Source organism: Doryrhamphus excisus, linkage group LG19 (assembly GCF_037039965.1).
Source record: "Doryrhamphus excisus strain RoL-2023G ecotype Guam linkage group LG19, RoL_Dexc_Guam_v1.1, whole genome shotgun sequence".
NCBI lineage: Eukaryota > Metazoa > Chordata > Actinopteri > Syngnathiformes > Syngnathidae > Doryrhamphus > Doryrhamphus excisus.
Genome location: NC_136375.1, coordinates 6,793,354 through 6,817,941, shown reverse-complemented (window position 1 = coordinate 6,817,941; position 24,588 = coordinate 6,793,354). Strand labels below are relative to the sequence as shown.

At 49.7% G+C, this 24,588-nt stretch overlaps 6 protein-coding genes and 2 non-coding genes across 9 annotated transcripts; 2 read left to right on the top strand and 6 right to left on the bottom strand.

The window, feature by feature from the left end:
- Positions 1-323: 323 nt before the first annotated feature.
- nkx6.1 (NK6 homeobox 1) lies at positions 324-3,075 on the bottom strand. The gene is made up of 3 exons (XM_078799034.1): positions 2,539-3,075; positions 2,286-2,450; positions 324-571 (listed from the first exon to the last, which is right to left on the bottom strand). The coding sequence occupies exons 1-3, from the start codon at positions 3,073-3,075 to the stop codon at positions 353-355; spliced, it is 921 nt and encodes a 306-aa protein (XP_078655160.1). The 3' UTR covers positions 324-352.
- A 3,629-nt stretch (positions 3,076-6,704) lies between these two features.
- On the bottom strand, positions 6,705-8,689 carry rpl17 (ribosomal protein L17). Its single transcript, XM_058056975.2, has 7 exons — positions 8,614-8,689; positions 8,194-8,243; positions 7,623-7,663; positions 7,376-7,510; positions 7,123-7,221; positions 6,851-7,042; positions 6,705-6,781 (listed from the first exon to the last, which is right to left on the bottom strand). The coding sequence occupies exons 2-7, from the start codon at positions 8,231-8,233 to the stop codon at positions 6,734-6,736; spliced, it is 555 nt and encodes a 184-aa protein (XP_057912958.1). The 5' UTR covers positions 8,234-8,243; positions 8,614-8,689; the 3' UTR covers positions 6,705-6,733.
- Positions 7,279-7,345, bottom strand: LOC131107687 (small nucleolar RNA SNORD58). The gene has a single exon (XR_009120303.1). It is a non-coding gene; the product is annotated as a small nucleolar RNA SNORD58 (small nucleolar RNA).
- LOC131107689 (small nucleolar RNA SNORD58) lies at positions 8,085-8,150 on the bottom strand. The gene has a single exon (XR_009120305.2). It is a non-coding gene; the product is annotated as a small nucleolar RNA SNORD58 (small nucleolar RNA).
- Positions 8,690-9,438: 749 nt separating the features above from the next.
- Positions 9,439-14,552, bottom strand: mfhas1 (multifunctional ROCO family signaling regulator 1). The gene is made up of 2 exons (XM_058056969.2): positions 11,406-14,552; positions 9,439-9,803 (listed from the first exon to the last, which is right to left on the bottom strand). The coding sequence occupies exons 1-2, from the start codon at positions 14,236-14,238 to the stop codon at positions 9,673-9,675; spliced, it is 2,964 nt and encodes a 987-aa protein (XP_057912952.2). The 5' UTR covers positions 14,239-14,552; the 3' UTR covers positions 9,439-9,672.
- A 204-nt stretch (positions 14,553-14,756) lies between these two features.
- Positions 14,757-18,529, bottom strand: ppp1r3b (protein phosphatase 1, regulatory subunit 3B). Of its 2 annotated transcripts, none has more exons than XM_078798973.1 (3): positions 18,518-18,529; positions 17,918-18,136; positions 14,757-15,796 (listed from the first exon to the last, which is right to left on the bottom strand). In XM_078798973.1, exons 2-3 carry the CDS (start codon positions 18,130-18,132, stop codon positions 14,941-14,943), a joined length of 1,071 nt encoding a protein of 356 aa, XP_078655099.1. In that variant the 5' UTR covers positions 18,133-18,136; positions 18,518-18,529; the 3' UTR covers positions 14,757-14,940. The 2 variants fall into 2 exon arrangements, with proteins under 2 accessions (XP_078655099.1, XP_078655098.1); XM_078798972.1 differs by lacking the exon at positions 18,518-18,529 and adding an exon at positions 18,339-18,436.
- A 262-nt stretch (positions 18,530-18,791) lies between these two features.
- On the top strand, positions 18,792-22,658 carry lmbrd2b (LMBR1 domain containing 2b). The gene is made up of 18 exons (XM_058056970.2): positions 18,792-18,980; positions 19,222-19,416; positions 19,505-19,605; positions 19,677-19,775; positions 19,861-20,028; positions 20,089-20,299; positions 20,361-20,435; positions 20,501-20,611; positions 20,674-20,857; positions 20,927-21,108; positions 21,176-21,309; positions 21,375-21,480; positions 21,541-21,638; positions 21,701-21,804; positions 21,875-21,921; positions 21,989-22,082; positions 22,160-22,286; positions 22,350-22,658. The coding sequence occupies exons 2-18, from the start codon at positions 19,243-19,245 to the stop codon at positions 22,411-22,413; spliced, it is 2,079 nt and encodes a 692-aa protein (XP_057912953.2). The 5' UTR covers positions 18,792-18,980; positions 19,222-19,242; the 3' UTR covers positions 22,414-22,658.
- An 88-nt stretch (positions 22,659-22,746) lies between these two features.
- On the top strand, positions 22,747-24,261 carry capslb (calcyphosine-like b). Its single transcript, XM_058056972.2, has 5 exons — positions 22,747-22,838; positions 23,120-23,256; positions 23,552-23,729; positions 23,793-24,002; positions 24,130-24,261. The coding sequence occupies exons 2-5, from the start codon at positions 23,120-23,122 to the stop codon at positions 24,229-24,231; spliced, it is 627 nt and encodes a 208-aa protein (XP_057912955.1). The 5' UTR covers positions 22,747-22,838; the 3' UTR covers positions 24,232-24,261.
- Positions 24,262-24,588: the final 327 nt, after the last annotated feature.

Genomic DNA, 24,588 nt, shown 5'->3' with positions numbered 1-24,588 from the left:
GCCGTTCATCACCCGTGCACGTGCACGCGCACGCTCACTCTCCGGCTGGCGGCGCCAACAGGTGATGGCGCCAAACGGGAAGTAAAGATTCCTTGTTCTCACCCGATCGTCACGAATATAATTCATATCCCAAGGGCTATGATGCTGTCACTTCTTTTTAATTTCACATCAAATATTTACATCATCATCATCCAACCAGTCACGTGTTGCGTCCACGTGCTGGCCGAGTCAACATTTTCTTTTTGGTTTGATGTAAAAACAAAAGAAAAGTCCGTTTTCTTTTCTTCCTATTTACAGTCCCACCAAAAGGTGCACGAGGGTAAAAAAACTCAAGAACAAAGAGGAAGCACCTTTACGAGCTGTCAGGCTCGGGCGTGTGCGCGAGCGCGTGCTTGTGGAGCAGGTGGCGGTGGTCGTGGTCCGGGTCCAAAGGTTTGTCGTAGTCCTCGTCCTCGTCCGGGTCCGAAGTGACTTTTAACCTCTGCGTCTCCGAGTCGTGCTTCTTCTTGGCGGAGGCCATCTCGGCCGCGTGCTTCTTGCGCCATTTGGTCCGCCGGTTCTGGAACCACACCTGCACGCGCGCGCGCACGAAAATGTCATGCTTCACTTGCTGCTCTTCCAAATGGAATTTATGATGATGATGATTATTATTATTATGGATGATAATTGTCGTCGGTATTCTTTTTTAAAGAAGTAATTTGCAAGATATATAATAATAATAATAATAATAATAATAATAATAATAATAATAATAATAATAATAATAATAATAATAATAATAATAATAATAATAATAATAATACGATGGTGATTATTGCTATGATATGATCGACCATAATGAAGCACGTGTTTTATCAAAGCGAACAGATGGTTAAATCATAATGAACATAATGAATCAATGTATTTCTGATGATATTCTACATCTTTAAATCATCACTTTTCATATCTTTTTATGACATCATCATCATCCATACAGGTGTCCTCGCAGAGGATCAATCACTGAAATCAATGAGATGATTCATCCCGCAACGAGGACATTTATTCTATGATAATATAGTCATAATAAAAGGTATCATATCATAAAGTATGATATTATAATACTGTATCACTTCCAGGCCATCCAGTCCGAATGCCTGGGACCAGCAAACAATCATAATCATAATCCATGACATGGAAATCATGAATATATGTCTACATGATGATCATAAATATATATAAATATATGTCTACATGATGGTTATAAATACATATAAATATATGTCTACATGACTATCATAAATACTTGTCTACATGATGATCATAAATATATGGTCGACATAATAAATGAGAATCCAAATAGAATATGACATGATAATGTGAAAAAAGTATAATTTGAAATAATTATGATTACAAAAAATTCTATTTGTTAAAGTTTAATCTTTATCATCAAGTATATATGATAAAGTATGATATTTAGTTATCAAGTATATATGATAAAGTATAGTTATAAAGCATATCTATAATAAAGTATGATATTTATCAAGTATACATGATAAAGTATGATATTTATTATCAAGTATATATGATAAAGTATAGTTATAAAGCATATCTATAATAAAGTATGATATTTATCTATCAAGTATACATGATAAAGTATGATATTTATTTATCAAGTATATATGATAAAGTATAGTTATAAAGCATATCTAAAATAAAGTATGATATTTATTTATAAAGTATATATGATAAAGTATGATATTTATTTATGAAGTATATATGATAAAGTATGCTACTTATTAGCAAGTGTATATATATATATGATAAAGGATGATATTTATTTATAAAGTATATATGATAAAATACGATATTTATTTATGAAGTATATATGATAAAGTATGCTACTTATTAGCAAGTATATATATATATATATGATAAGGGATGATATTTATTTATAACGTATATATATGAAAAAGTATGCTACGTATTATCCAGTATATATATGATAAAGTATAGTATTTATTTATAAAGTATATATATATATATGATAAAGTACTTATTATCAAGTATACATATGATAAAGTATGATATTTATAAAGTACATATGATGAAGTATATTTATTTAGAAAGTATATATATGATAAAGTATGATATTTATAAAGCATATACGATAAAGTATGATATTTATTTAGAAAGTATATATATGATAAAGTACCATATTTATTTTAAAAAGTAAGCTATGTAAAAGTGCCGTTGGAGTTTGATGAGAAGTAATATGTGTGTGTGTGCGTGCGTGCGCGCGCGCGTACCTTGACCTGGCTCTCCGTCATGCCGAGCGAGAAGGCGAGTCTCGCCCTCTCCGGTCCCGCCAAATATTTGGTTTGTTCAAAAGTTTTTTCCAGAGCAAAGATTTGTTGTCCAGAGAAAGTTGGCCTGGTGTGTTTCCTTTTTCCGTCTTTGTCCAACACACAACTCTGCTCTGGAACACAGCAACACATCACCGTTACTAACAACACACACACTCACACTCTCTCTCTCTCACACACACACACACACACACACACACTCACGGGGTGAGCACGAGAAGCGCGCGTCCCTCCAGTGTGGACTCTGCATGACCCCCGGCCAGAAAATTGGGGTCCGGCCCTGGAGTTCGGTGAGCGGTTTGGGGTAGCGGGATACGGCGGCAGCAGCTGCGGGGGTGAAGAAGAGTCCGGGCGGCGGCGGCGGCGGAGGGCTGAGGCTGCTGAAACGGGGCTGCAGGGCGCTCATGACCCCCGCCGAGGCCGAGGAGGCCGAGGGCCGGTTGAGGATGTCGTTGATGCCGTGGGGGGTCGCGGACGAGCACAGCTGCGGAGAGCCGAGACCCGAGGACAGCCCGGACGACGTCTTGAGGCCCGGGGACGACGCCGCCATGCCGCCCGGGTTGGGCGAGCTGGTGGCCGGGGAGGTGGACGAAGCGGGCCCGGCGGAGGAGAGAGGGTAGGCCGGGTACTGGGGGGTTTTCATGTCGGCCATGCTGTGCAGAGCCGCCAGAGGGGGGGTGCTGAGGAGGAAGCTGCTCTGTCGGGACCCGTCCATCGGACCCAGCGCTAACATCACCCTGGTCCGGATTCGGACGACGGTCCACTTCTAGCAGGCCATGTCAGCAAGGAACCGCAGCTGGGGTGTGTGTGGGGGTCGGGGGGATGGATCGGTCCGGCTCGGCGTGCTTCAACAAGTTGCCAGTCTGCGAGTGGATCTTCTGGTTCCGACGTCCCGCAGCCAGAGGGGCCAAGTTTGACATCTCTGCGCCGATTGGAGCGCCGGACTGTGACGTCAGCAGGCCCGAGTGGAGGCCGGCCTCCTGATTGGCTGAGGAGGGCTCAGTCTGCTTCTTAATCAGCGTAATAACAATAATAATATTAATTAATAATAATAAAGAAGAAAAACAACAGGCACGTTAACTACTCCAAACATTTTCACTTGTATTATTCTACATACTTCCTGTTCTTCGTCATCATCAGCCTCACCTGCTGGCACCACCATGCCAGCAGCAGTGTGAGGGGGCGTGGCGCCATCTGGTGGTCATGTTACTGCATTGACCTGAATAATTGTCTTCATGTTTGGAATTTGGACAGATAGATACCACTCCTGATCACCTTTCACGATAAGAGCACGTGTCTTGCTTGTCTTTTACTTCACTCACGACCCCCTTTCACAATAAGAGCGCGTGTCCTGTTTGTCTTCTTCACTCACCATCCCATTTCAAAATAAGAGCACGTGTCCTGTTTGTCTTCTTCTTCACTCACGATCCCCTTTCACAATAAGAGCACGTGTCCTATTTGTCTTCTTCTTCTTCACTCACGATACCCTTTCACAATAAGAGCACGTGTCCTGTTCTTGACTCCTGATCCCCTTTCACAATAAAAGTGGGGGTGATCGTGAAGGAAGGGTTGGTGGTGCAGCTCGTAGACGTGGAATCAATAAGGCCATGATTTCAGCATTAAAACATTAAACATTGATTCCATGTGGAATGGGAGCTTTTAAAAAGCTAAATCCTGGTGGTTGTCACCGAGCCCTGAGAAGAAGAAGAGGAAGAACGGAATTCAGCATATTTTTGGAGGCTAGAGAAGCAAATGCAAGAAAACATGGCATCCGATCACCAATCATAAATGGCCTTGAGGGAATAGCAAAGATGTCTTTCCTCGAAGGTATTTGCCAACATATTCCAGGATTTCAGGAGATCAGGATTTTATAGATTTTGGACAGTGACGACCTGGAGGCCGCTGTCTCCTCCTTTCTCCCAACGAAGCCCAGACAGACGGGCTCGCTGGAAGCTTCTAGAAGCATCTTTGGATGGATATGAGACAACTACATTGTGGAATATTCCCATCAGGCACCTTTGCTCCAACAACGAGACATGGCGTATGATAACAGTAAACAACGATTGACGACAGGATAGCAATTACACAGAGAAATTGTGTTTCACTTCCATTATTTTCCCAAAAGGTATTGGAAACGTGAAAGTCAGTCAGGATTCCTCAAAGGGCTCAAATAATGTTACATTTGGAATGGACATCATAGAACATCATGAAACTGAGCTTGGCTGGGTGTACCTTGCTTTTCTGGTCCTACAATATGGAGGCTTTGCAGTTTACAGTGAAGGATTTTATCAAATAGAAATCAATGTGTTTTGTTACCTTCAGGTTCAACCCCGAGCTTCCAAATCCAAGTTGGTATCCCTCAGGGATGTCCATCATCACCATGTCTATTTATCTCAGCGCTGGAAGTATCAGCAGTACCGCCTGTAGGAAACCATCTTTTAGGCAAACGGCAGATGAACTCTATTCCCAAAAACAAGAATCAAATTCCAACTGCAATTAAAGAGATTCCCAAATTCCCTGATGTATCCGGACTCGGTTTGAATGAAACAATAAAAGTGAACCATTTCCAATCCCTGAACGCAGAACATCAACATTCAGCATACCTGTGAGGTCAGAGGTGAAATATTTCGGAGGGACGAGCATATCAAGTCAAATGAAAACTGGGAAAACCAGCAAAGAGATCCGTCTTTCTGGAAGTAAAATGAACAGCTTACCAAGGCTTGTTTGGCCTGCTTGTCACAGGCCACGCCTTCTGGAATCATCCATGCTATCAATCACATTTCAATCTCATTGGGAGGAATGAAAGCAAGGATGTCAAAAAGGGCAATATTGTCAAATACTACAAAGATGGAGGACTAGATGCCCAAAAGTTGTTGAGTGAACCCCTGCTGAGATATCCCATATTGAGAAGTCACTTTATCCAACTTTCACCAGTGGATCTTCTCATCTTGTTGGAAGATTTAAAGACACAACCTTTCACCTCGTCTGGAATAACAGATCCATCACAGGACAGATCATATATCATTAAGGATAGACTACAGGGCATGTGGACTGGTGTGGAGTTTTTCTGTCCAACAGTTTCTGTAGTAATGATGTCCTATTTGATCCTATAGAACCAAAAACAAGGACTAGTATGGAATACAATACTATGTCTAGCCAAATTCTATACCCATAAATCTACATATTTAAAAACCTTACCAACTACAACTGCTTTTCCAAACTATTTTAAATTATACGTAAAATCCTTGAAAGTAAGACCAAAAATGCACAATGTATAAACCCAATCTGGTTTAAACTTGCTCTTGTATTGCCTTGTTTCTTTTTTGATTATATACTTATATCTACGTTAAAGGGTTGTTTTTATGTCAATGTGTTCTGTACTTGAGTTCACTGTATTGTAATGCCATTCGGTTTGTTAAAGTTAATATAGTTGAAAAAAAATCCACCACAGAACTACATTATGTAGAAAACACATAAGCCGTACGTTTTTGTCGCCGTGATTCCGCCATCTTGTGGAGCACTACCTCGTTTGTTTGCGACTTTCGACCTTTTGACTGATTGTTTCTGAAATTGTGGACGCAATAAGGCATTAAAATGACCAACCGTGCGGCTGTAAATTACTGATATGTGCCTACCCACTGCGAGCACGCTGAGCTGCCAAGTTGTGCTACACAAGATGGCGGCGTGTGTACCGAAGCACTGCGCTAGTGTGCTTTTTCTACGTCTATGGGAAACACACGATGGTTCACACCAGGAAGTGACGTCACTTCAATGGAAACGCATTTCCCTGTATTGTGTGGCTTTACGCTTCTGCATCATTGTGCGTCCTTTCCTGGGAGTCCCAGGTTCAACCCCCCCACTTGCCTGCTGGGGCGGTGTCGGCATCTCTTCAGCAGCAGCTCCGAACGTCAACCAATAGGAGCTCTACTCCCAAAACAGCCAAAGATATGAGAAAACATCTTGTTCTTGTATCATATCACATATCCATGTACATATGGATGAATTCTAACCCATTTTATTACCCCACCCCAATTTTGAATGGGATTTCTCCATTCAGAAGCTAAGCTAGCATGCAGCCTGCTAATGTTGGCTTTTATTCTTGCATGTTACATAAGGCATCATACCCCAGCCTGGTAGATAGGCTTACTGAGGTCTATTGAACGTCACACGAATTAAGGAACCACCCCCGCCAGCCCACTTAGCAGCACAGTGGCGTCATGGAGTCAGATCATGGGGCCGAGTGCCATCAAGTGGTCCGTGGGCTCACAGTGGACCTTGTAGTGTCTGGGAGCGCCAGGAGGGAAGGAAAGGGCAGGGCCGGCGGCGTGCCACAACGAGCGTGTCAATAAAGAGCAGAGAGCGTCCTGATGACAAGTGGCTTTTATTTCTACTTATTCACGCGCCATCAGCTTCTGCTTCTTCAGCTTCTTCTGTGAAACCTGCACACAAAGACCACGTCAGTGTTGGTCTTCACAGCAATAGCAGCAGCAGCAGGCTCCGCCCCCTACCTTCTTCTTCTGGGCCACCTCCTCCTCCGGCTTGGGAACAATCTGCTCCTTCTCTGTGAGGATCATCTCGATGTGGCATGGCGAGCTCATGTACGGGTTGATGCGGCCGTGGGCGCGGTAGGTACGCCGCCTCATCTTTGGCGCCTTGTTAACTTGAATGTGCTCGATGACCAGAGAGTCCACGTCCAGACCCTAAAGAGGGCGGCCACGGTTACACAACATCACAGCGACCTGCCATTGGCTGCATTGGGAAACATCTCACACATGCTCACCTTCAGCTCGGCGTTGCTCTCTGCGTTCTTGAGCATGTGCAGCAGGAACTCGGCGCTCTTTTTGGGCCATCGCCCCTGCGTCCAGCCGAACTGCTTGGCCTGCAAAACACCAGTGTTGACAGTCGCCCAAACGCACACTTCCTGTCTGAGCGAGCGGCCGCTCAGACTGATTGGTTGGTTTCATCATGAATCCAAAGGTGTCCTAAGTTGGTCATCACGGCGGCCGCTGCTCACTAGCCCCCCCCCCACTCACCTGAGCGCACCGGCCCACGCCGCCGTTGTAGCGGCGGAAGGGGACACACTGGTGCTTGACGATGACGTCCCTCAGGTACTTGTTGGCCTTGCGGATGTGCATTCCCTTGATGGCCTGGGCCGTCTCACGCGTGTTCTGCAGAGCCAGACACATGACCACGCTACTACACGCACACGCTCTTATCTCGACATGTACGTCGCTCAGCTTGGACGCCAGTGACAGGGTGTGTGGAGTCATGTGGTCTCACCTTGAAGTGCACCCGCAGGTTGGAGCCCCTGGACTTGCATGCTAGGAGATAAAACATCAGTCAGCCACGTCTTGCTGCCATTCACTTCCTCTCTTCTCAGGGTAGTGATGTGCCATACCACTCCTGTCCTCCACCCCCGAGCCCATACCAGGTACAAGTCATGCTGGTTATCAGTGATACCGAGCAGATATGCTGTAGCATGTGTCTGGTCTATTTTAAATTGGTGGGTATGTGTTAGCATGGCATAATGAAGTCAAACCATTACTGTATGAATGTGCATATAGCTTAGCCAAGCTAGCATACAACAGACATAAGGCATCAACGAGATGCATCAAAGTGAAAAAGAAAGCCATCATTGACCAGCAACGGTTAGAAAGATGAAAACGGCCATAGTTTCAAACAGTATGGAGCTTTGAATTGGGGACAGGTATCGATGATATTGGCACATCACTACCATGTGAAGGCGCTCAGCTAGTACTTTGTTTTCATGAGAAATCCAAAGGTGTCCTAAGGTGTCATCATCAACGCCAAAAGTCAACGTGTTCACTCTTCAAAAGATCCTCATACTCACACTTTGTTGGGTTCTCGGGATCGAGCGAGTAGCGGACCATTTTCAGACTTCTGAAACAGAATGTGAAACAATTCGGTGAGCTTCCGTCTGATCACGGACTTTACAGCTATTTTATATCGACGACCGCGACGCGTACTGTTGTTCATTCGCCAACTTGTTGCTTAAAACTTAGCAGTTCGGTGGCGTTTACAAACGCTGAGTTTAGCATGAAAGCAGCCAAGATGGCGGACAGACAAACCATCCAGGCACTCTGACTCATTCCTCTTCAGACAACAAATACACCATCGACTACAAAATCCGAGTATTTACGAATAAGCGTTCTTGGCAGATCATCTTGGGTGGTTTAAAACGAAGGATGGCAAAGATTTAGCGAAGATTTACAACGGATTTCGTAGCCGGCTTGCACCAAACAGCTCCTACCTCTGAGGCCGCGGAAGGAAGAGGAAGAGGCGGAGTCAGAGCGCCCATCTTGTCGCCTCTTTAAGTGTCAGCGCACCCTGGTGGCCAGGAGGACGGAAGTTCCTCCTGTTGACCTCAGCCTACGCTGTAGAGGCCTAGCTCAGCTTCATCTCATCTCCGAGGGCCACATAGTGAAAAGTTCAAAGTATACAACTTTGCCACCTTGATATTTCGTAAAGCAAGACATGTTATATATGCTAACAAATTATCTATGTATATTTCATCTCAGCTTTGGCATACAGTGTAGGCAAAAGGCCTTATATTAATATCACTTTGCTTTTTTATTTCACAAATATTTCAAACTTTGTACATTTTTGTCTGGTAATATTGTGCTTTTATTCTTTTATTTCCATAATACGTTGACTGTATTCCCATATTATAACTTCATTTTCCCAGAACAACTCCTTTTTAGTCACGTTGAATGTCCTAAAATGTCGGCATGAGATGTTCCTTCATGTAACCCAGTGCTTCTCTATTATTTCCTGAACTTGAAGCAGGAAAATGCGACAAAATTGAGAGCATACCAGCCTATAGTCTTCAAGTCTGACCGTGTTAGTGGCGGAATGATTTGCGGCTGTAGTCGAGGTGCCCGTGTGTTGACGCTAGCGTACGTGGACGTGCTACGCCTTCGGGCACGTGCAGCTGGACCAGCATATGTATGTAACAAGGAGTTGTCCGAGCGGAAGCGTCATGAGCATCGTGAGGTGGTGGGGGGGTGGGTCTGAGAGGAGAAGTCGCAAGCAAGGTGTCAGCGTTTGAGCACCATGAAGAAGCACAAACGCTCGGTGGTCATCAACTTTCTTTATTTTGGTGATTTGCGTGCCGGCTCCTGGTGCCTCCAGGGTAGAAAAATAAAGCTTTTATTCCCAAGGAAACGAACCATCACCCCCTTGTCGACCTTTCGGACAGCAAGGCGATAACAAAAATTGAAGAATGCCGAGACATGTCAGAACTCTGTGATATCAGGGATGTGTCAAGGTCCACAGAAGAGTCTGGAAGTAACGTGTGGGACATGGATCTTCACCTGGGGGAGGGGCTGAGCACGGTGGGGGTCGGTGGGTAGACCAGAGCCACATTGACCCTCTCGGAGCCGTTCTTTGGACAGATCAGCTCGGTCAGTTCATCAGGCCGCTGCTGAGACAGCAACTCTCCTGCAACACAGCAAGGACCCCTGTGAGATAGGACATGCCTCTTGGATCACATGACCTAATGGCAGGAACCGACAACCTTTCTGGGCTTCATTAATTAAAACAAACACACTGGGCACCCCCCAGCAGCACAACCAACACCAGAGCCAAACCTTTGACAGCCAGCCTCCCCCGCTTATGGCGGGTATCTGGTCCCAGACCCCACCCACATCAATTCCACAATATATAATTTACCTAATTACAGCACAGAAAACCTGTGTACCACCTTCTAATACACTTTTATCATCACTAAAGCCCAGTAGACCGGAAATAACACCCCTATAGGAACATTAAAACTCCTATTATAGTAGACATAAGAGAAAATAAGACATAGGAAACTTGTATACTACCTTCTAATACACTTTTATCATCATTAGAGCCCTCTAGACAGGAAATAACACCCCTATAGTCACTTTAAAACTCCTATTATCCAATATAGTAGACATAAGAGAAAATAAGACATAGGAAACTTGTATACTACCTTCTAATACACTTTTATCATCATTAGAGCCCTCTAGACAGGAAATAACACCCCTATAGTCACTTTAAAACTCCTATTATCCAATATAGTAGACATAAGAGAAAATAAAACACAGGAAAACGTGTATACTACCTTCTAATACACTTTTATCATAATTAGAGCCCCCTTCGACAGGAAATAACACCCCTATAGTCACTTTAAAACTCCTATTATCCAATACAGTAGACATAAGAGAAAATAAGACATAGGAAACTTGTGTACCAACGTCTAATACACTTTTATCACCATTAGAGCCCTCTTTGACTTTATTCTTGTAAAATGAGCTTTGTTGTTGTTGTGTTTACTTGTTAAATATTTCATATTTCTAGAATGCGATGCGAGCCACAAATGGCCCCCAGGCTGCACATTGGACACCCCTGCCATTGACCAAGTAAGACCACAGAACAGTCCAATGACTCCACTTTTGTGGAGGGGGTGTGGGGGCTGGCTTGAAATATCCCAACTTTCCTCCCAGTACAGCCCCCTGCCCCATGACAGGAAGCAAGTGAGTGAACTTCCTGTGTTGTCTGCCCTATGCGGAGCTTTCCGTGTGCGTAAGAAAGCAAATATGCACTCCGAGTACCTGAGCTGGTCTTGGCCCCGCCCCCATCCTGAGGAATGTCTGGCACACGGGAAAGATTCCCAAAATAACTGAGCTGGTCTACACGCCTCAACACCAGCACCTGCACGTGTCTAATGACCTTTGAACCCTCAGGAGGAAGATTCCCATGCTAGCGTTTGCCATGGTGGGCGTGTTCAGGATGATCACATGACAGTTCAATCCTGTGAGCCCACGTGCGGGGTGGATAACAGCCAGCTAGCTTAATAGGATTGTTCCTCTGGTGGCCGCCACACACGTGGCCATCGCCATCATCATCATCATCATGACATATAAAGGTATGTTGTCTTGTCCCAAACGTTTGTGTCTGCCATCTTGGCCAGGTCACTCTTGGAAAAGACATTTTTCATCTGAGTGAGGTTTATCTGGTTAAATAAAGAATGAATGAAAAGTAGCGATGCCGCCTGGCTGGGGAGGCGGAGCTTACCCGGGAAGGTGTGCGGGCTGCTGGACCCCCTGCGGAGGCACTTGGAGCACACGATGTGGACGGCGTAGTGCAGGCCGGGCCATTCCCGCAGCAGTGCGTTGAGCTCGTTGAGCAGCGGCGTGACGGCCTGCCACGCCGTCCAGATGTTTGGCAGCGACGCGTGGCTGGCGATGGACACGGTGTCCGCCTGCAGCCTCCCCGCAGAGGGATGGTGGCTGATCACGACCGGGACTTTGCCTCGGTAGGCCAGGATGCGGTTCGGGCCGTCGGACCTCTGAGCCACGTGGCTGTTGATGCGTGCGCTAAAGCGGGCAAAGAGTCCGGGCGGGAACAGGAAGGGGAAGCTGTACTGGATTTGCAGCTGCTCCACCGACATCAGCGGGCAGGGAGGAAGGGCGCTCGGGTCTGGTTCTGTCTCCTCTCTGCCGGTGTAGACGGGGAACTTGTACCACAGCACTGCAGCGCCATTTGGGGGCTTGCCACGGGGCTTGTTCACGCAGTAGCAGACGCCCAGCTTCTCCAGAAGCTCCATGGAAACATTCTGGTCCCACTGGGTCTGAATGAGAGGGCCGAGCAGCCGGTGGATGGCGGTGGAGGGTAAGAGGCCGCATCGAAGGAAACTGTCCAAATGATGTTCTGGCTGCACCGCTCTGAGGTTCTCATTGTCCTCCTTCCCCGCCTGGGCGTCGTCCAGCAGTTCAAGCTCGTCCCTTTGGAAGAAGACGTTGAGGACGGCGATGAAGCGTGAAATGTTGTGAAACACATAATCCTTCAGGGCGGGGTTGTCCTCAAAGTAGAGCAGCTGGCCGCTCTCATGCAGGTAGGACAAGGCGCTGTGCAGGTTCTCCTCGGTAAGCCCCGCCTGGTGGCCGAGGTGGGCCGCGTCCCACCACGACAGCCACAAGTCCTCAGACTTGAGGTGTAGCTCCTCCAGGATCTGCCAGGACCTGGGCAGCACTCGGTGGAGGTTGGGGAAGATGTCCTTGTGCTTGCCAACAAACATCAGTTTCTCCTTCAAGCGCTGGATGTTGGTCTGGGTCTGCGTGCTGACGCTCAGCAGCGGAGACAGGATCTGAAGGCGGTGGTTCAGCAAGAACTGTAGCCGGGTCTTCTTCTGCCACAGATTACCGTCGGAGACAGCATAAAAGGGGTTATGGGGGTTGGAGGTGCGTGCGGCATAACCCTGCTGAAGAGCCTGGTCCACGTTTAGGGCCAGACTTATCAGGACCTGTGCGTCTCTCCTTCGCTGCAAGCCGACCTGTCGGTGGATGTCTAGCCTCTTCTCCTCCAGTTCCGCGTCCCCACACAGGTCGGCGTGCGTGCCCACCAACAGCACGACAGCACGGGGCACCTTGGCACCCAGCAGGTGAAGAAAGTAGCCCACATGGGCGTAGAAGTGGCAAGGCGAATACGCTTTGAGGTTAACGACCAGGATGTAGAGGGCGCCGGGGGAGAGGAAAAAGGCTTTGAGAAGGTCTAGGTTCTGCTTGCCCGACAGGTCATACATGAGGAACGTGAGGCCGCCATCTGCGACCCAGCTGGCGACTTGGATTCCATCGCTTCCCTTGCTTTCATGTCGCCCGCTAAGAACGCTCCGCTGCAGCTGTGTCTTCCCGGCCCCCTTCAGTCCCATCAGAACCAGTTTGAGTCTGGGCTTCACGGCGAGCTGTGAGGGCACCAAGTCCCTCTGATAGGTGGCGATGTGCGGAATCCCCTTCATGCATACCTCATACGGGGGCTGGATGAGGGGGTTGTCCTTCACCTTCCAAATGTTCACCTTGGACAGCTTTTCAAAATGGTCAGGAAGGATGGCGATCTGGTTCCCTTGGAGCACCAGCTCCTCCAGCTTCACCAGGTCCACCAGTGAGTTGGGCAGGTATGTGATGGCGTTGTTGTCCAGCCAAAGATTGGCCAGATTCTGCAGCTGCCCGATTTCCTGCGGTAGATGCGTGAGTTTATTCCTGCTCAGGTAGAGCTCCTCCAGTCCCAAAATGTTCAGAAGAACCTCCGGGAAACCGGCCAGCTGGTTGGAGGACAAGTTAACCATCTTGAGCCTTTGCAGGTCGCCAAAGTCGCGAGGAAGCACAGTCAGGTGGTTCCCGTCCAGCATCAGGCTCTCCAGGTTCCGCAGGTGGCAGAAGGTGTCAGGCAAAGATCTTAGGTGGAGACTGCTCAGCCACAAGATTTTCACACTCTTCAACTTGGCCAGGTCTTCTGGCAAAACCTCAAACGTGTTCCCCGAACAATCCAGCTCCTCCAAGTCGCCAAGTGCCAGGATCTCAGGAGGGAAACGTCTCAGCTTGTTGTGGTCCACATCCAGTGTTCGCAGCCTGGCCAGGTGGCGGAATGAGGCGGGGATGCTGTGAAGGTGGTTAAAGCTGATGTCCAGTTCCTCCAGAAGCTTCAGACCCGAGATGTGCTCGGGTAGCTGCTGGATGTCGTTGTGACTCACGCACAGCTTCTTGAGCCCACTCAGATGGGCCAGGCCCTCCGCCACGCTTCTCAACCGGTTGTAGCTCAGGTCCAGTTCCACCAACTGCCGGAGCTCGAACACGGCCTGTGGGATGGCGGAGAAGCGGTTCCTGCGCAGAACCAGCACGCGCAGGTTGCTGAGGCTGGACGCCAGACCTTCAGGCAGCTCGTGGAGGAAGTTGTTGCCCAAGTTGAGGGCCTCGATTTTGGACAGGTCCTGGTCTTTGGAGCACAGGGTCAGCTGGCGCAGGTCGCTACGGAGCTTCCTGGAGCGGAGGGCGGCGTCCCGCCACAGCTGTCCTGCTTTCACATTGTTCTCCTCCCCCGCTACCCCCTCCTTGTTTTCATTCAGCGTTCTCATGCTGGAGCCCGATCAGCTGCGCTGGCGGGAAACGTTGACGCCTTTCCAGCGGAGGAGGGGGGGCCGCATGGCGTCCGTTCGCCGCCGCGCACCCGAGCTGCCGTTTAACGTCATGGCCTCCCGCTTCGGGACGCTCGTCGGCGGCTCGCAAGTCCTCCTCTGCCTCCTCTCCTCCCTGCAGGAACGGGCAGAAAGTCCGGAAGTCCGCGTCATCACTCCGCTCCCGCCCGCCAGGAGGAGGCGGGGCCTCGGCGAAAGTGCTTTTCCCAAATCCCAAAGGTTTGTTTTCACGCTCGACGTGGCGTCCATCTTCTGTCTGCTTGCTGAGTGCAGCGTCTTGGGCTACCTGCCGCCTCCTCGTTTCCATTATTATTGTCATGAATCATTTATTATCTTCTTCGTTGCTTTCCTTGTGCTAGGGGTCCATCTAGTGGCCACAGCGTGTCAATGCGGAGTAAATGGGAGTAGGACGACTCGTGTTTTTATTCATGTTTACTTGGACTAAATAATACAGTAAATCAAATAAAACATACAGTAAATTGGGAGCAAATATGACCAAAGCTGCCTTTTATTGTAAATGTTTATTTGAATAAAAGGCAAATGAAGACAAATAATATTTGTGTTTGTATATGAATATTCCCATTTAAAAAGGTGGGGTTTGGAAAAATTAAAAACTTACTGAATTATTTCAATGAAAGCGTCTCAGTAGTACGGCCCCACGTTCTCATAGCCAGCGTAACTCGGCCACTCGGGGAAGATGCCGTGTCCGCAGGTGGGACTGCCGAACCGGTCCAGGTGGATCCCCGAGTCAAAGTGTGGCCGCTTGGCCGACGCCCACACGACGCGGTAGTTGTGGCCGTGGTTGCTGTCCCAGTACTCGTCCCCGCCCACCTGGTAACAGACGGCAAACTCCACGTGCTGATGAGGGTGGAGGAGCTCCGGCAGGCTCAGCTGGAAGGAGAAGGTGTCGCTGTAGCGCGTGGGGTACGAGTCTTTCACGTACGTGCAGTCCACGTCCGAGTGGCTCTCCCAGGAGTCAAAGGTGACGCGGAGCTTGACCCGCTTCTCAAAGGACAGGTTCTTGACCTTGACGGTTCCCGCCAAGGCCTCCTCCTTGAGCACGCAGTGTTCCAGGCAGACGCAGTTCCTCTCCAGACGCTGGCGGAAGTGCACGTAGTCCGACGACGGCTGGCCGAAGTCCAAGACCAGCTTGTCGTCTTTGGCGCCGGGCACCGTGCTTGCCGTCCGTCGGATGTCAAGAGGGATGTGGATGGGATCCTTCAACTGGGAGAAGACCTTGACCCTAGTCAGCGGTAGACCTCGATGGTCAGCGAAGGTCACCTGCTTCTTCACCTTCCCTCCGGCTTGCGCCACCTCCTCCAAGTGACAGCGGGAGGTGGGGGGGGCGCCGCTCCTGTAGACAAAGTCCTCATTGGAGAGGTACAGGGGTGGCGCCATGTCCGTCGGCATGTCGGGTGGGGCGGGGTCAACTTCAGTTAGCTGCTTAGCTTTTGCATGCCGCTCCTCCTGGAACACTGGCCAGTCAACTCCCACCACGCTGAAAGACACAAAAACTCCTTGACCGCTTTCTGGAGGACATTTGCATCCTCACCTTCTATGCCGCCCCAAGCCCCAGGCCCCAGGCCCCAGGACTAGATTTAGAGGTTATCACATGGTTTGTCTGGTATCAGGCCAGGTATCATGCCCCCAAGTGTCAGTATCGGCTGATTCTAGCACGTGGGGGCATGATACTGGGCCTGATACCAGACAAACCATGTGATGATCTTATTATCACATACTATTTAATCATGAGCTTATTATCACGTATACTTTCGTTTTTCCATCATGTAACGTGCCAGAGAGTTGAATTTTGATTTGAGAGAATCAGGCTCGTATTCATCCCCATTTTCTTTTCTGATTGATAAAATAATGTAGCGACCCTGACGTGTTCATGTTGACATGTTGTGCTCTTGAGTGTCTGACTGTTCCGCGTGACTGTGAATGCACCAGGGGTGGGGGCGTGTCATGTTGAGGAAGCACTTTTGCGTTGCTGGCGGTGGTTGCAACGGCGTGGTTACGGCCGACAGTAGCCAGTATTGTTGTGTAATAAAAGCTTGTTAGCGATCACAGTCGTGTCCTTTCCATAGCGTCGGCAAAAACGTTACAATAAACATAGACACGTATTTGTCTAACTCAGGCGGGGGAATACTTTCTACCAGTCTTCGTTCGTTCTTGCAGTTGCAGTCGCCCTTGGTTTTCCGACTTGTATTTGCATTTTTAGTTTTTTCGATCATTTCAAGAGTGTCCTCATTAATGGTGATAAAACGTTCCATTTCTAATATTCTGTTTGCTATTTTCCCTATTTGTCTTTCGCCGGGAGTGTCAACCGCTGACATGTTGACAGAGCACAGACGGCAGCAAAACAAACGTTTGTGCGCTGTTCTCTGATTGGTTGTTTCACGGGCACGATACCAGAGCAGCGCGCTCTGAGTGGACAGCTACGGGGGCTGATACTGGACATGGTTAAACTCTATAGTTTATCAGTATCACTGCCCTGGGCTTTGACACAGTATCATTTTGGCCTTTTCCCGTATCATTCAGGGGCGGTTTCTGGGGTACAGGGCCAATTAATACTGTAGTATGTGATAAAGTGAAATGTAACAGGGTGCAACTTTACTATACTTTCATTTGTGACTGACTTTCAGTGCAACTTCACTAATTACTCTTTTTTTTACATTTTCCAAATATTTCAGTTTTCTTCTTAAACAATCTTACAATTTCTCCTAACATTTGGACTTTATTCGCATAATATTACAACTTCCTTTTATGTTGTCTCGCTCTCATATGATTTTTAAAAATCAAATGTCTTTTTTCATGAATATTTCACCTTAATGTGACCAAAATGAGGCCGAATATGACTTTTGCGTTCATATTGGGTCCCATCCTATATCTAAATTTTCTAAAAATGAGAAAATGACAAGTTTATTTGTTGTTTTGAGGACATTTTACTTCAATATTTGAACTTTATACTACACTGAAATAATGCTCTGTATGTTATTCTCATAAGATAATGACTTTTTCATGTTAGATTAAAACTTTTTCCCTTAAGATTTATTTTTGGGATTTTATTGTCTTATGTTGTTGCTTTTTGTTAAATGATATATTTAGAATGTGCTGCAGGCTGCAAATGGCCCCTGGGCTGCACTTTGGACACCTTCTACACCACCAACTCACCCACCCACCCACTCACCCACTTTTGCTGTAGTTTTTTTGTATTTGAATTTAAACACAGAAACTGGTGGCGGGTGTTGGGGGGCGGGCGGAGGAGGGCAGACGGCTGTGTTTGGACCTTGACATGATTATTAGCGTTCCATTGCTAGCTGTGTACAAGAAGGCAAAAAACAACAACAAAAGTGAATACAGGTGAGCGGGCAAGCTGTCAGTTGATTGGCTGTCACCAGTTGTGATGTCACTAATGCTTTTGAATAAACGCATCATACATGTAAAGCACATGTCAAACTAGTCGTCTCGCACCCGAGTGACGTCACAGATTCACCTGAATATGCTAGCTCAAAGCAAGCTAGCAGCCCACAGTAACTTTTACAGGTTTTAAGCGTCACGTGAGCACATGCTACATGTATGTAGGATAAAAAAGTCAAGTGCGTTAAAGTCTTGTTACCTGAGCGGCGGCGCTGGGTGGTGGGGGGCGGGGGAGCCGTTCACCTCATCTGGGCTCACTCGCGTGGACGCGCACGTTCCTGATGCCGTGCTCGCAACCCTGTGCGCAAATTGTTTGTGCGCAGCTTCAAAGCCACTCAGGCTGCACGTGAACATCCAGTCGTAGCCAGTCAAAGGAGTTTCCCACGGAGTGCGAGGGATGTGACCCCGCCCCATATCCCTACGGCGGGACGGGAGGGTCAAAAGTAGCGAAGAAGTTGTTTGGCGTTAGCATGTTACGCTAGCATGTTAAAATCGTTTGTGTGTCTTAGCATCAGCTGTCCTGTAGGTGAATCAGGTGATCAATGTGTTATCCATTGATGTGCACACATTTAGCGAGGCAATCGATATGATCAAATAGAACATTATGAAGCTAAGCTGACCGCCAATGAAGAAGTGAGTCAATATTTGCACAGGGGATTAGGTTCAGGAGAGCAAAGATGAAAGTTTAATTCCAGAAAGACGACTCTGTCCTCCACCGCACCTGAAAATAGCCCACATCGATCAATGACGGTCAATCATTGACCAGCTGCAGCTAGCTGGTCAAATGTTGACCTCTCACCTGTCGCTTCCTGGTGTGACATCACTGGCCACGCCCCTCTGCTCAACAAACTCATTTCGTTGTTTTATGTGCAGCTGCACATTCCAACATTTACTTTCAGAAATATTAAAAGGTTTCCTCACTTCATTTCTCTCAATAATATGTAACCAAGGCAACCAATGGTCCTGTACAATGTAAATCCTTTATTTATTCTTTTAATTCTTTATATTTGGTGCTGTCATACTGTCTTGCACTGGAAATGGAGATTGTTTTTTGTTGACTGCCACTACTGCGCATGCCCGTCCGCGCCCGTGACGTCATGGTCCCTGCCCGGCCGACGCGGATGTGACGGCTGATGACAGAAAGTGCCGCATTTGGCTGATTTGCCGTGCAGTTTGTTCCGTTCCAATTGACTGTTGTTGGACGAGAAACCGTCGCTGCTTTTGTTCCACCTCAACGGGCAAAACGTGAGCCAGAAACTGCGGTACGTCACCGTCGTTAGCGTTGCTATCTTGCTAGCTAACGCTGCAATTAGCTTCAAGCCACACTTGAGTCTTTTTGTACACAGATGATGTCTGTCACGTGTTTGCTGAGAAATCCTGCCAGTGTGCCGTCACGTGAATGCATCATCCTCTTAATGAACCCCCATCTTTGCAGCGGGAAGGCAATGTGACAGCTGTGATGCATCTTCTTCGTGAGCTTAGCAGTCACGTGACTTGTTGCAGGTCCTCCAGCTTCCGGTCAGCATGAGCGGGGCGGCATTGGGCTTGGAGATCGTGGTGGTCTTCTTCCTGGCGCTCTTCCTGCTCCACCGCTATGGAGACTTTGGCAAACAGCAGCGTATGGTTCTGTTCGGAACGCTGCTGGCGTGGTACCTGTGCTTCCTCATCGTCTTCATCCTCCCGCTGGACGTCACCACGGTAGGTCCCCCTGGGGTCCCCCCGTGGGACCGCGTGTGGCTCTAGTGATTTCTGTCCTCAAGTTGCTTTCCCGTGCCGCCTGTTTCAGACCATCTACAAGCAGTGCAAGAAGGACCACGAGGAGCACGCTGTGAGTCCGCCCCCCGTCAATCAGACCACGAGGAACGTTTCTCTGGCTCCCACTCAGAGGTGAGTTCCGCTTCTTCCTGCGTCGGGACAGGAAGCCCAAATGTGGAGTAACGGCGCCTCCTCCCTCGCAGTGTGCAGGCGGCGTGCCACAAGCCGTGGAGCTACATCCCTGACGGCATCATGCCCGTCTTCTGGCGGGTGGTCTACTGGACGTCTCAGTGCCTGACCTGGTCAGTGTGTGGCCTCGTGCCTGAGCTGCCGCCGGCAGTGGGCGTGGCCGCGGCCGCACTCAACCTGCTGCTTTGTCATGCACAGGCTGCTGCTTCCCTTCATGCAGTCGTACGCCCGCTCAGGGGGCTTCTCCATTGGCGGGAAGATGAAAACGGCTCTCATCGAGAACGCCATTTACTACGGAAGCTACCTGCTCATCTTCGGTTCCTTGCTCATCTACGTGGCCGTGCACCCCCAATGGCGCCTGTCCTGGTGAGACCCCGCCTCCTTCGGCGGTGCCAACGCCGGTGCTAACATTTGGGGGCGTGGCAGGTACGAGCTGCAGACCATCGGCATCACGGCGGCCAACACGTGGGGGTTGTTCCTGCTGGTGCTGCTGCTGGGCTACGGCCTGGTGGAGATCCCACGCTCCTACTGGGATGCCTCCCGACACGGACACCTGCTGCTCAAGACCTACTTCAAGGCGTCCAAGCTGATGACGGAGAAGGCGGACGCGGAGGAGAACCTGGAGGACGTCATGGAGGTGAGTGTGCACGTGACACGTGCGTGCCGCCGTGTGTGACAAGCAGGTGTGGTGATGTCAGGAGGTGAGGAAGGTGAGCGAGGCCATCAAGTACAACCATCCTCTGAGGACCTGCATCGACACCATCCTCAGGAAGGTGAGTAGTGGCCGGGGCTTCCATGATGCTCCTGTGACGCTCCCATGACACGATGCGCTACTCAGTGCCCGCCAGACTACCAGGAGAAAATGGGTCGGAACATGGACGACTACGAGGACTTTGAGGACAAGCAGACGTTTCCCAGCGAGAAGAGTCTGGTCAAGCTCCACAAGCGGGTGAGTTCTTCCCCACGCTCAGCTCACCCAAGCAGGGCCACTTCACGTGCGTCCGTGCCCAGGTGATCTACGCCGTGCAGAGACACAACCGGACCCGCGTCCAGTGGCAGATCCTCCTGCAGCAGGCCTTCCACCTGGAGGACGTGGCCAAGAACGAGACCAGCTCCACTCGCCAGTTTGTGCACAGCTTCCCGCGCTCGCAGCCCGCCGGGTGGTTCTGCCGCTACATGTACACACCCACCGTAGGTGAGGCACCCCCGTCACGCTTGGCAGCGTTGGGCTTAGCGGCGTGGCGCTAACGTGCGCTTCCTTCAGAGTGGTACTGGGAGTGTCTCCTCAAGCGCTGGTTCTACCGCTTGCTCTCGCTGGTCCTGACCCTCTTCAGCGTGGTCGTGGTCTGGTCCGAGTGCACATTCTTCAGCACCAAGCCCGTCCTGTCGCTGTTCGCCGTCTTCATCCAGCTAGCCGAGCGGGACTACAACTACGTGTACATCCAGGTGAGGAGACGCGGCGTGGGTCAGGGTGGCGCCGTGCTGCATTCACGCTTCCTCCTCCTCCCACCAGGTGGCGTGCTTCATCACCATCTTCTTCCTGTGCACCTGTGTCTACTCTACCGTCTTCCGCATCCGGGTCTTCAACTACTACTACCTGGCATCCCACCACCAGACGGACGCCTACAGTCTGCAGTTCAGCGGCATGTGAGGGACACTTGTTTAGAAACGTCTGGGTCACATGGGTCCTAAGGTCGTCTCATCGCCCGCAGGCTCTTCTGTCGTCTCACGCCCCCGCTGTGTCTCAACTTCCTGGGTCTCATCCACATGGACGCAGCCATCTCGCACCAGCAGAAGGAGCAGACGGCTTACACCTCGGTAACTAACTACATTAGCCATGCTAGCATGAAGGGGTGACCCGCGTGCTGTCTCCTGCAGATCATGGGCTCCATGCGCGTGCTGTCCTTCGTGGCTAACGGCTTCTACATCTACTACCCCATGTTGATCGTCATCCTGTGCATCGCCACCTACTTCAGGTAAGACACGCCCCCTCGGTGTGCCGCCCCAGCGGAACCGCCTGACGCTGTGGTCTCCTCAGTTTGGGGACGCGTTGTCTGAACCTTCTGGGCTTCCAGCAATTCATGGGTGACACCGAAATGACCTCCGACCTGATGGAGGAGGGCAAGGAGCTGATTCGCCGCGGTCAGTGCCACACAAACGTTAGCGTGGGTCGGCTACGGCTGGCAATGACACGTCTGCTTTGCGCTCACAGAGAAACGAAAGCGCCAAAGGACAGAGGACGGCGAGAACAGGCGGCGAGTGAGTTGACGTTCCTTGCTGTGACCTTGAAGGTGACCTTCGCTTGACCACATGTGGACTGTTGCAGGAGTGGAAGGAGCGCTACGGAAGCCAGAGGGAAGAGCAAAGTGCGAGGAGCAGGACCAAACACGATGCTAAGGAGAGCGACGCCAACGACAGACGTCAGCATAATCATTAGCATAATTAGCATGTAGCATGCTCTGCTGGCTGAACCCTTGTTGTTGTGATGCTCGTGTAGAGGTCAAGTATTCGCGGGGCGGGGGTCGTGCAGAGCGCGATCGGGTGGAGCTGCTCCAGGACGCCGAGCCTCTGGACTTCAACGCCGATTCTCTGGCGGACGAAGCAGTGGACTCCGAGTGCGGCAGGTAAGCTAGCTGTTAGCAGCCTGACACGGTGCCGTGTCTAAGCGATGTGTTGTCGTCCTTCAGACACGCGGGAGGACGCTATCTGTCCATGTCGTCGTCCCGCAGCCGGATATTTGATGACGTCTAACGGGGAAGGCGTCTTCCTGTCCTCAACCTCATGAGCACCTCCACGTGCTCCCCCTCCTCCCAAGGACGCCCGGTGATGAAGCACTTCCGTCGTCTTGTGTGGGTGAAGGCGCCACTTTGCCCGCCAGAGGGCAGAAGGACAAGCACGTGACGATGTACTGCCCGGATGTGGAGCAAAGTGTTGTAGCGTGAATGAATGTGACTTATTTATACTTCCTGACTGTCATTAAAAGTTCCTACAAGGTTCTCCAACTGTGCTTCCACAACTCCACTAATGTTTTTACAATGCTGATGAACGATAGCCAATCAGGCGGTAGATGAGCCGGTGACCACGGCAACGGGGGCCAGCTTGGGGGAGGTCTTTCCGCACCCAGCAGGTCCTCGACGTTGAGTTCAACTTTGAACTTTGGTCCTCCTGCTGATCAGGTGGGTCCTCGTCACCTCTGTCCAGGCTAATCAATACGTCACGTGAGGAGGGAACTCGGGGTGGGGGCGTGGGGGGTAGCAGAAGCGTTGTACAACTCGAAGGGAAAAACACGGCTGGTCGACAGGTTCCGGTTCGATTAGCTCATTTAGTTCATCCTATCAGTCAGTTCCCCGAATCACAAGACGTTTTGGTGCCTTCCGAGCGAAAATGCAACGTTTCCTGTTGTGTACGACGAGCAAGGGGCGGGGCTAAATGCGTTCACTTTGTCGTGACGTCACAGATGGCGGGGACTTCCAGACACGACCGAGAGATGGCGCTGAACGCCAAGCGGTGCCTGTCTGCTTGTTCTGACCCGGTAGAGAGACTCCGCCTCCAGTGTCTGGCCAGGGGCTCGGCTGGGATCAAAGGGCTCGGCAGGTGGGTCTCACCAAACCCATTCTAGGACATCCTACAACATGGCTATACACCGCTCTAGGACATCTAGACCTCTTAGAACATGGTGGACCATTCTAGAATACCTAGTCCAGCCTCCACAATGTATCCCATTCAAGAACACATAGACAATTTGAGAACATGCAGTCCATTCACGCCCCTACAACACAGTGGACCATTCTAGAACATGCAGTCCATCCGACACATATAGCCCATTCTAGAACATGGTCATACCAATGGAGAAGATGTGGTCCATGACAGTGGATTCTGCACCCGCCAGAGTCTTCAGGATCATGGATGACGACAACAACCGCTCGCTGGACCTTAAGGAGTTCCTGAAGGGAGTCAACGACTACGGCATCCTGATGGACAAACAGGAAGCCGCTGCCGTCTTTCAGCATTTCGACCGTGACGGCAGCGGAACCATCGACTTTGACGAGTTCCTGGTCACGCTGAGGGTAAAGAAAGGTTAGCATGCACACGTTAGCCGCGCGTTCCTGACCCAGTCACGTTTGCCACAGCCCGCCATGTCCAAGGCCCGCAAGGAGGTGGTCATGCAGGCCTTCCGCAAACTGGACAAGACGGGCGATGGCGTGATCACCATTGAAGACCTGAGAGGGGTTTATGACGCCAAGTACCACCCCAAGTACCAGAACGGGGAATGGACGGAGGAGCAGGTCTTCAGGACGTTCCTGGACAACTTTGATTGTCCCTACGACAAAGATGGCAAGGTAAGGTCGGCCATGTGACCTGACTCGGCAAATTAGCTGGAAGGTCGCTCGAGCTCCGCCCTCTGGTTAGTTCTTGCATGTTTGAAGATGAGGAACCACTAGCTCAGATGTTTCCTTCACATGGCAGGTGACGCAAGAGGAGTTCATCAACTATTACTGCGGTGTCAGCGCCTCCATCGATAACGACGTTTTTTTCATCCTGATGATGAGGAACGCCTGGAAGCTGTGAGCTAGCAACTCATTAAACATGGATGATGTCATCTCGCCTCTGCTTGTTCTCTGCCTGAAGCTACGTCGGCCATACTGAAGCGGCGTAGATGGGCGGAAGCTGCTACGTGATCGGTTGTACCCATGCACGCAACGCGTCAACAACAGGTGGGCAGTCAGGTGTTAGCAAGCCACGCGCCGACCGGCGCCACCTTTCGAAGTGACATACAGGAAGTGTCATGCATGCCCACAACCATCACGTTTTGGTATGGACCGCATAGTGACAGCTAGCGCTATGCTAACTGACTAGGGATATTGCTAGCTGGCACCGGCGGGGTCTTGCATTCATCCAATCCAATTTCTTTTAAAAACTAAGAAC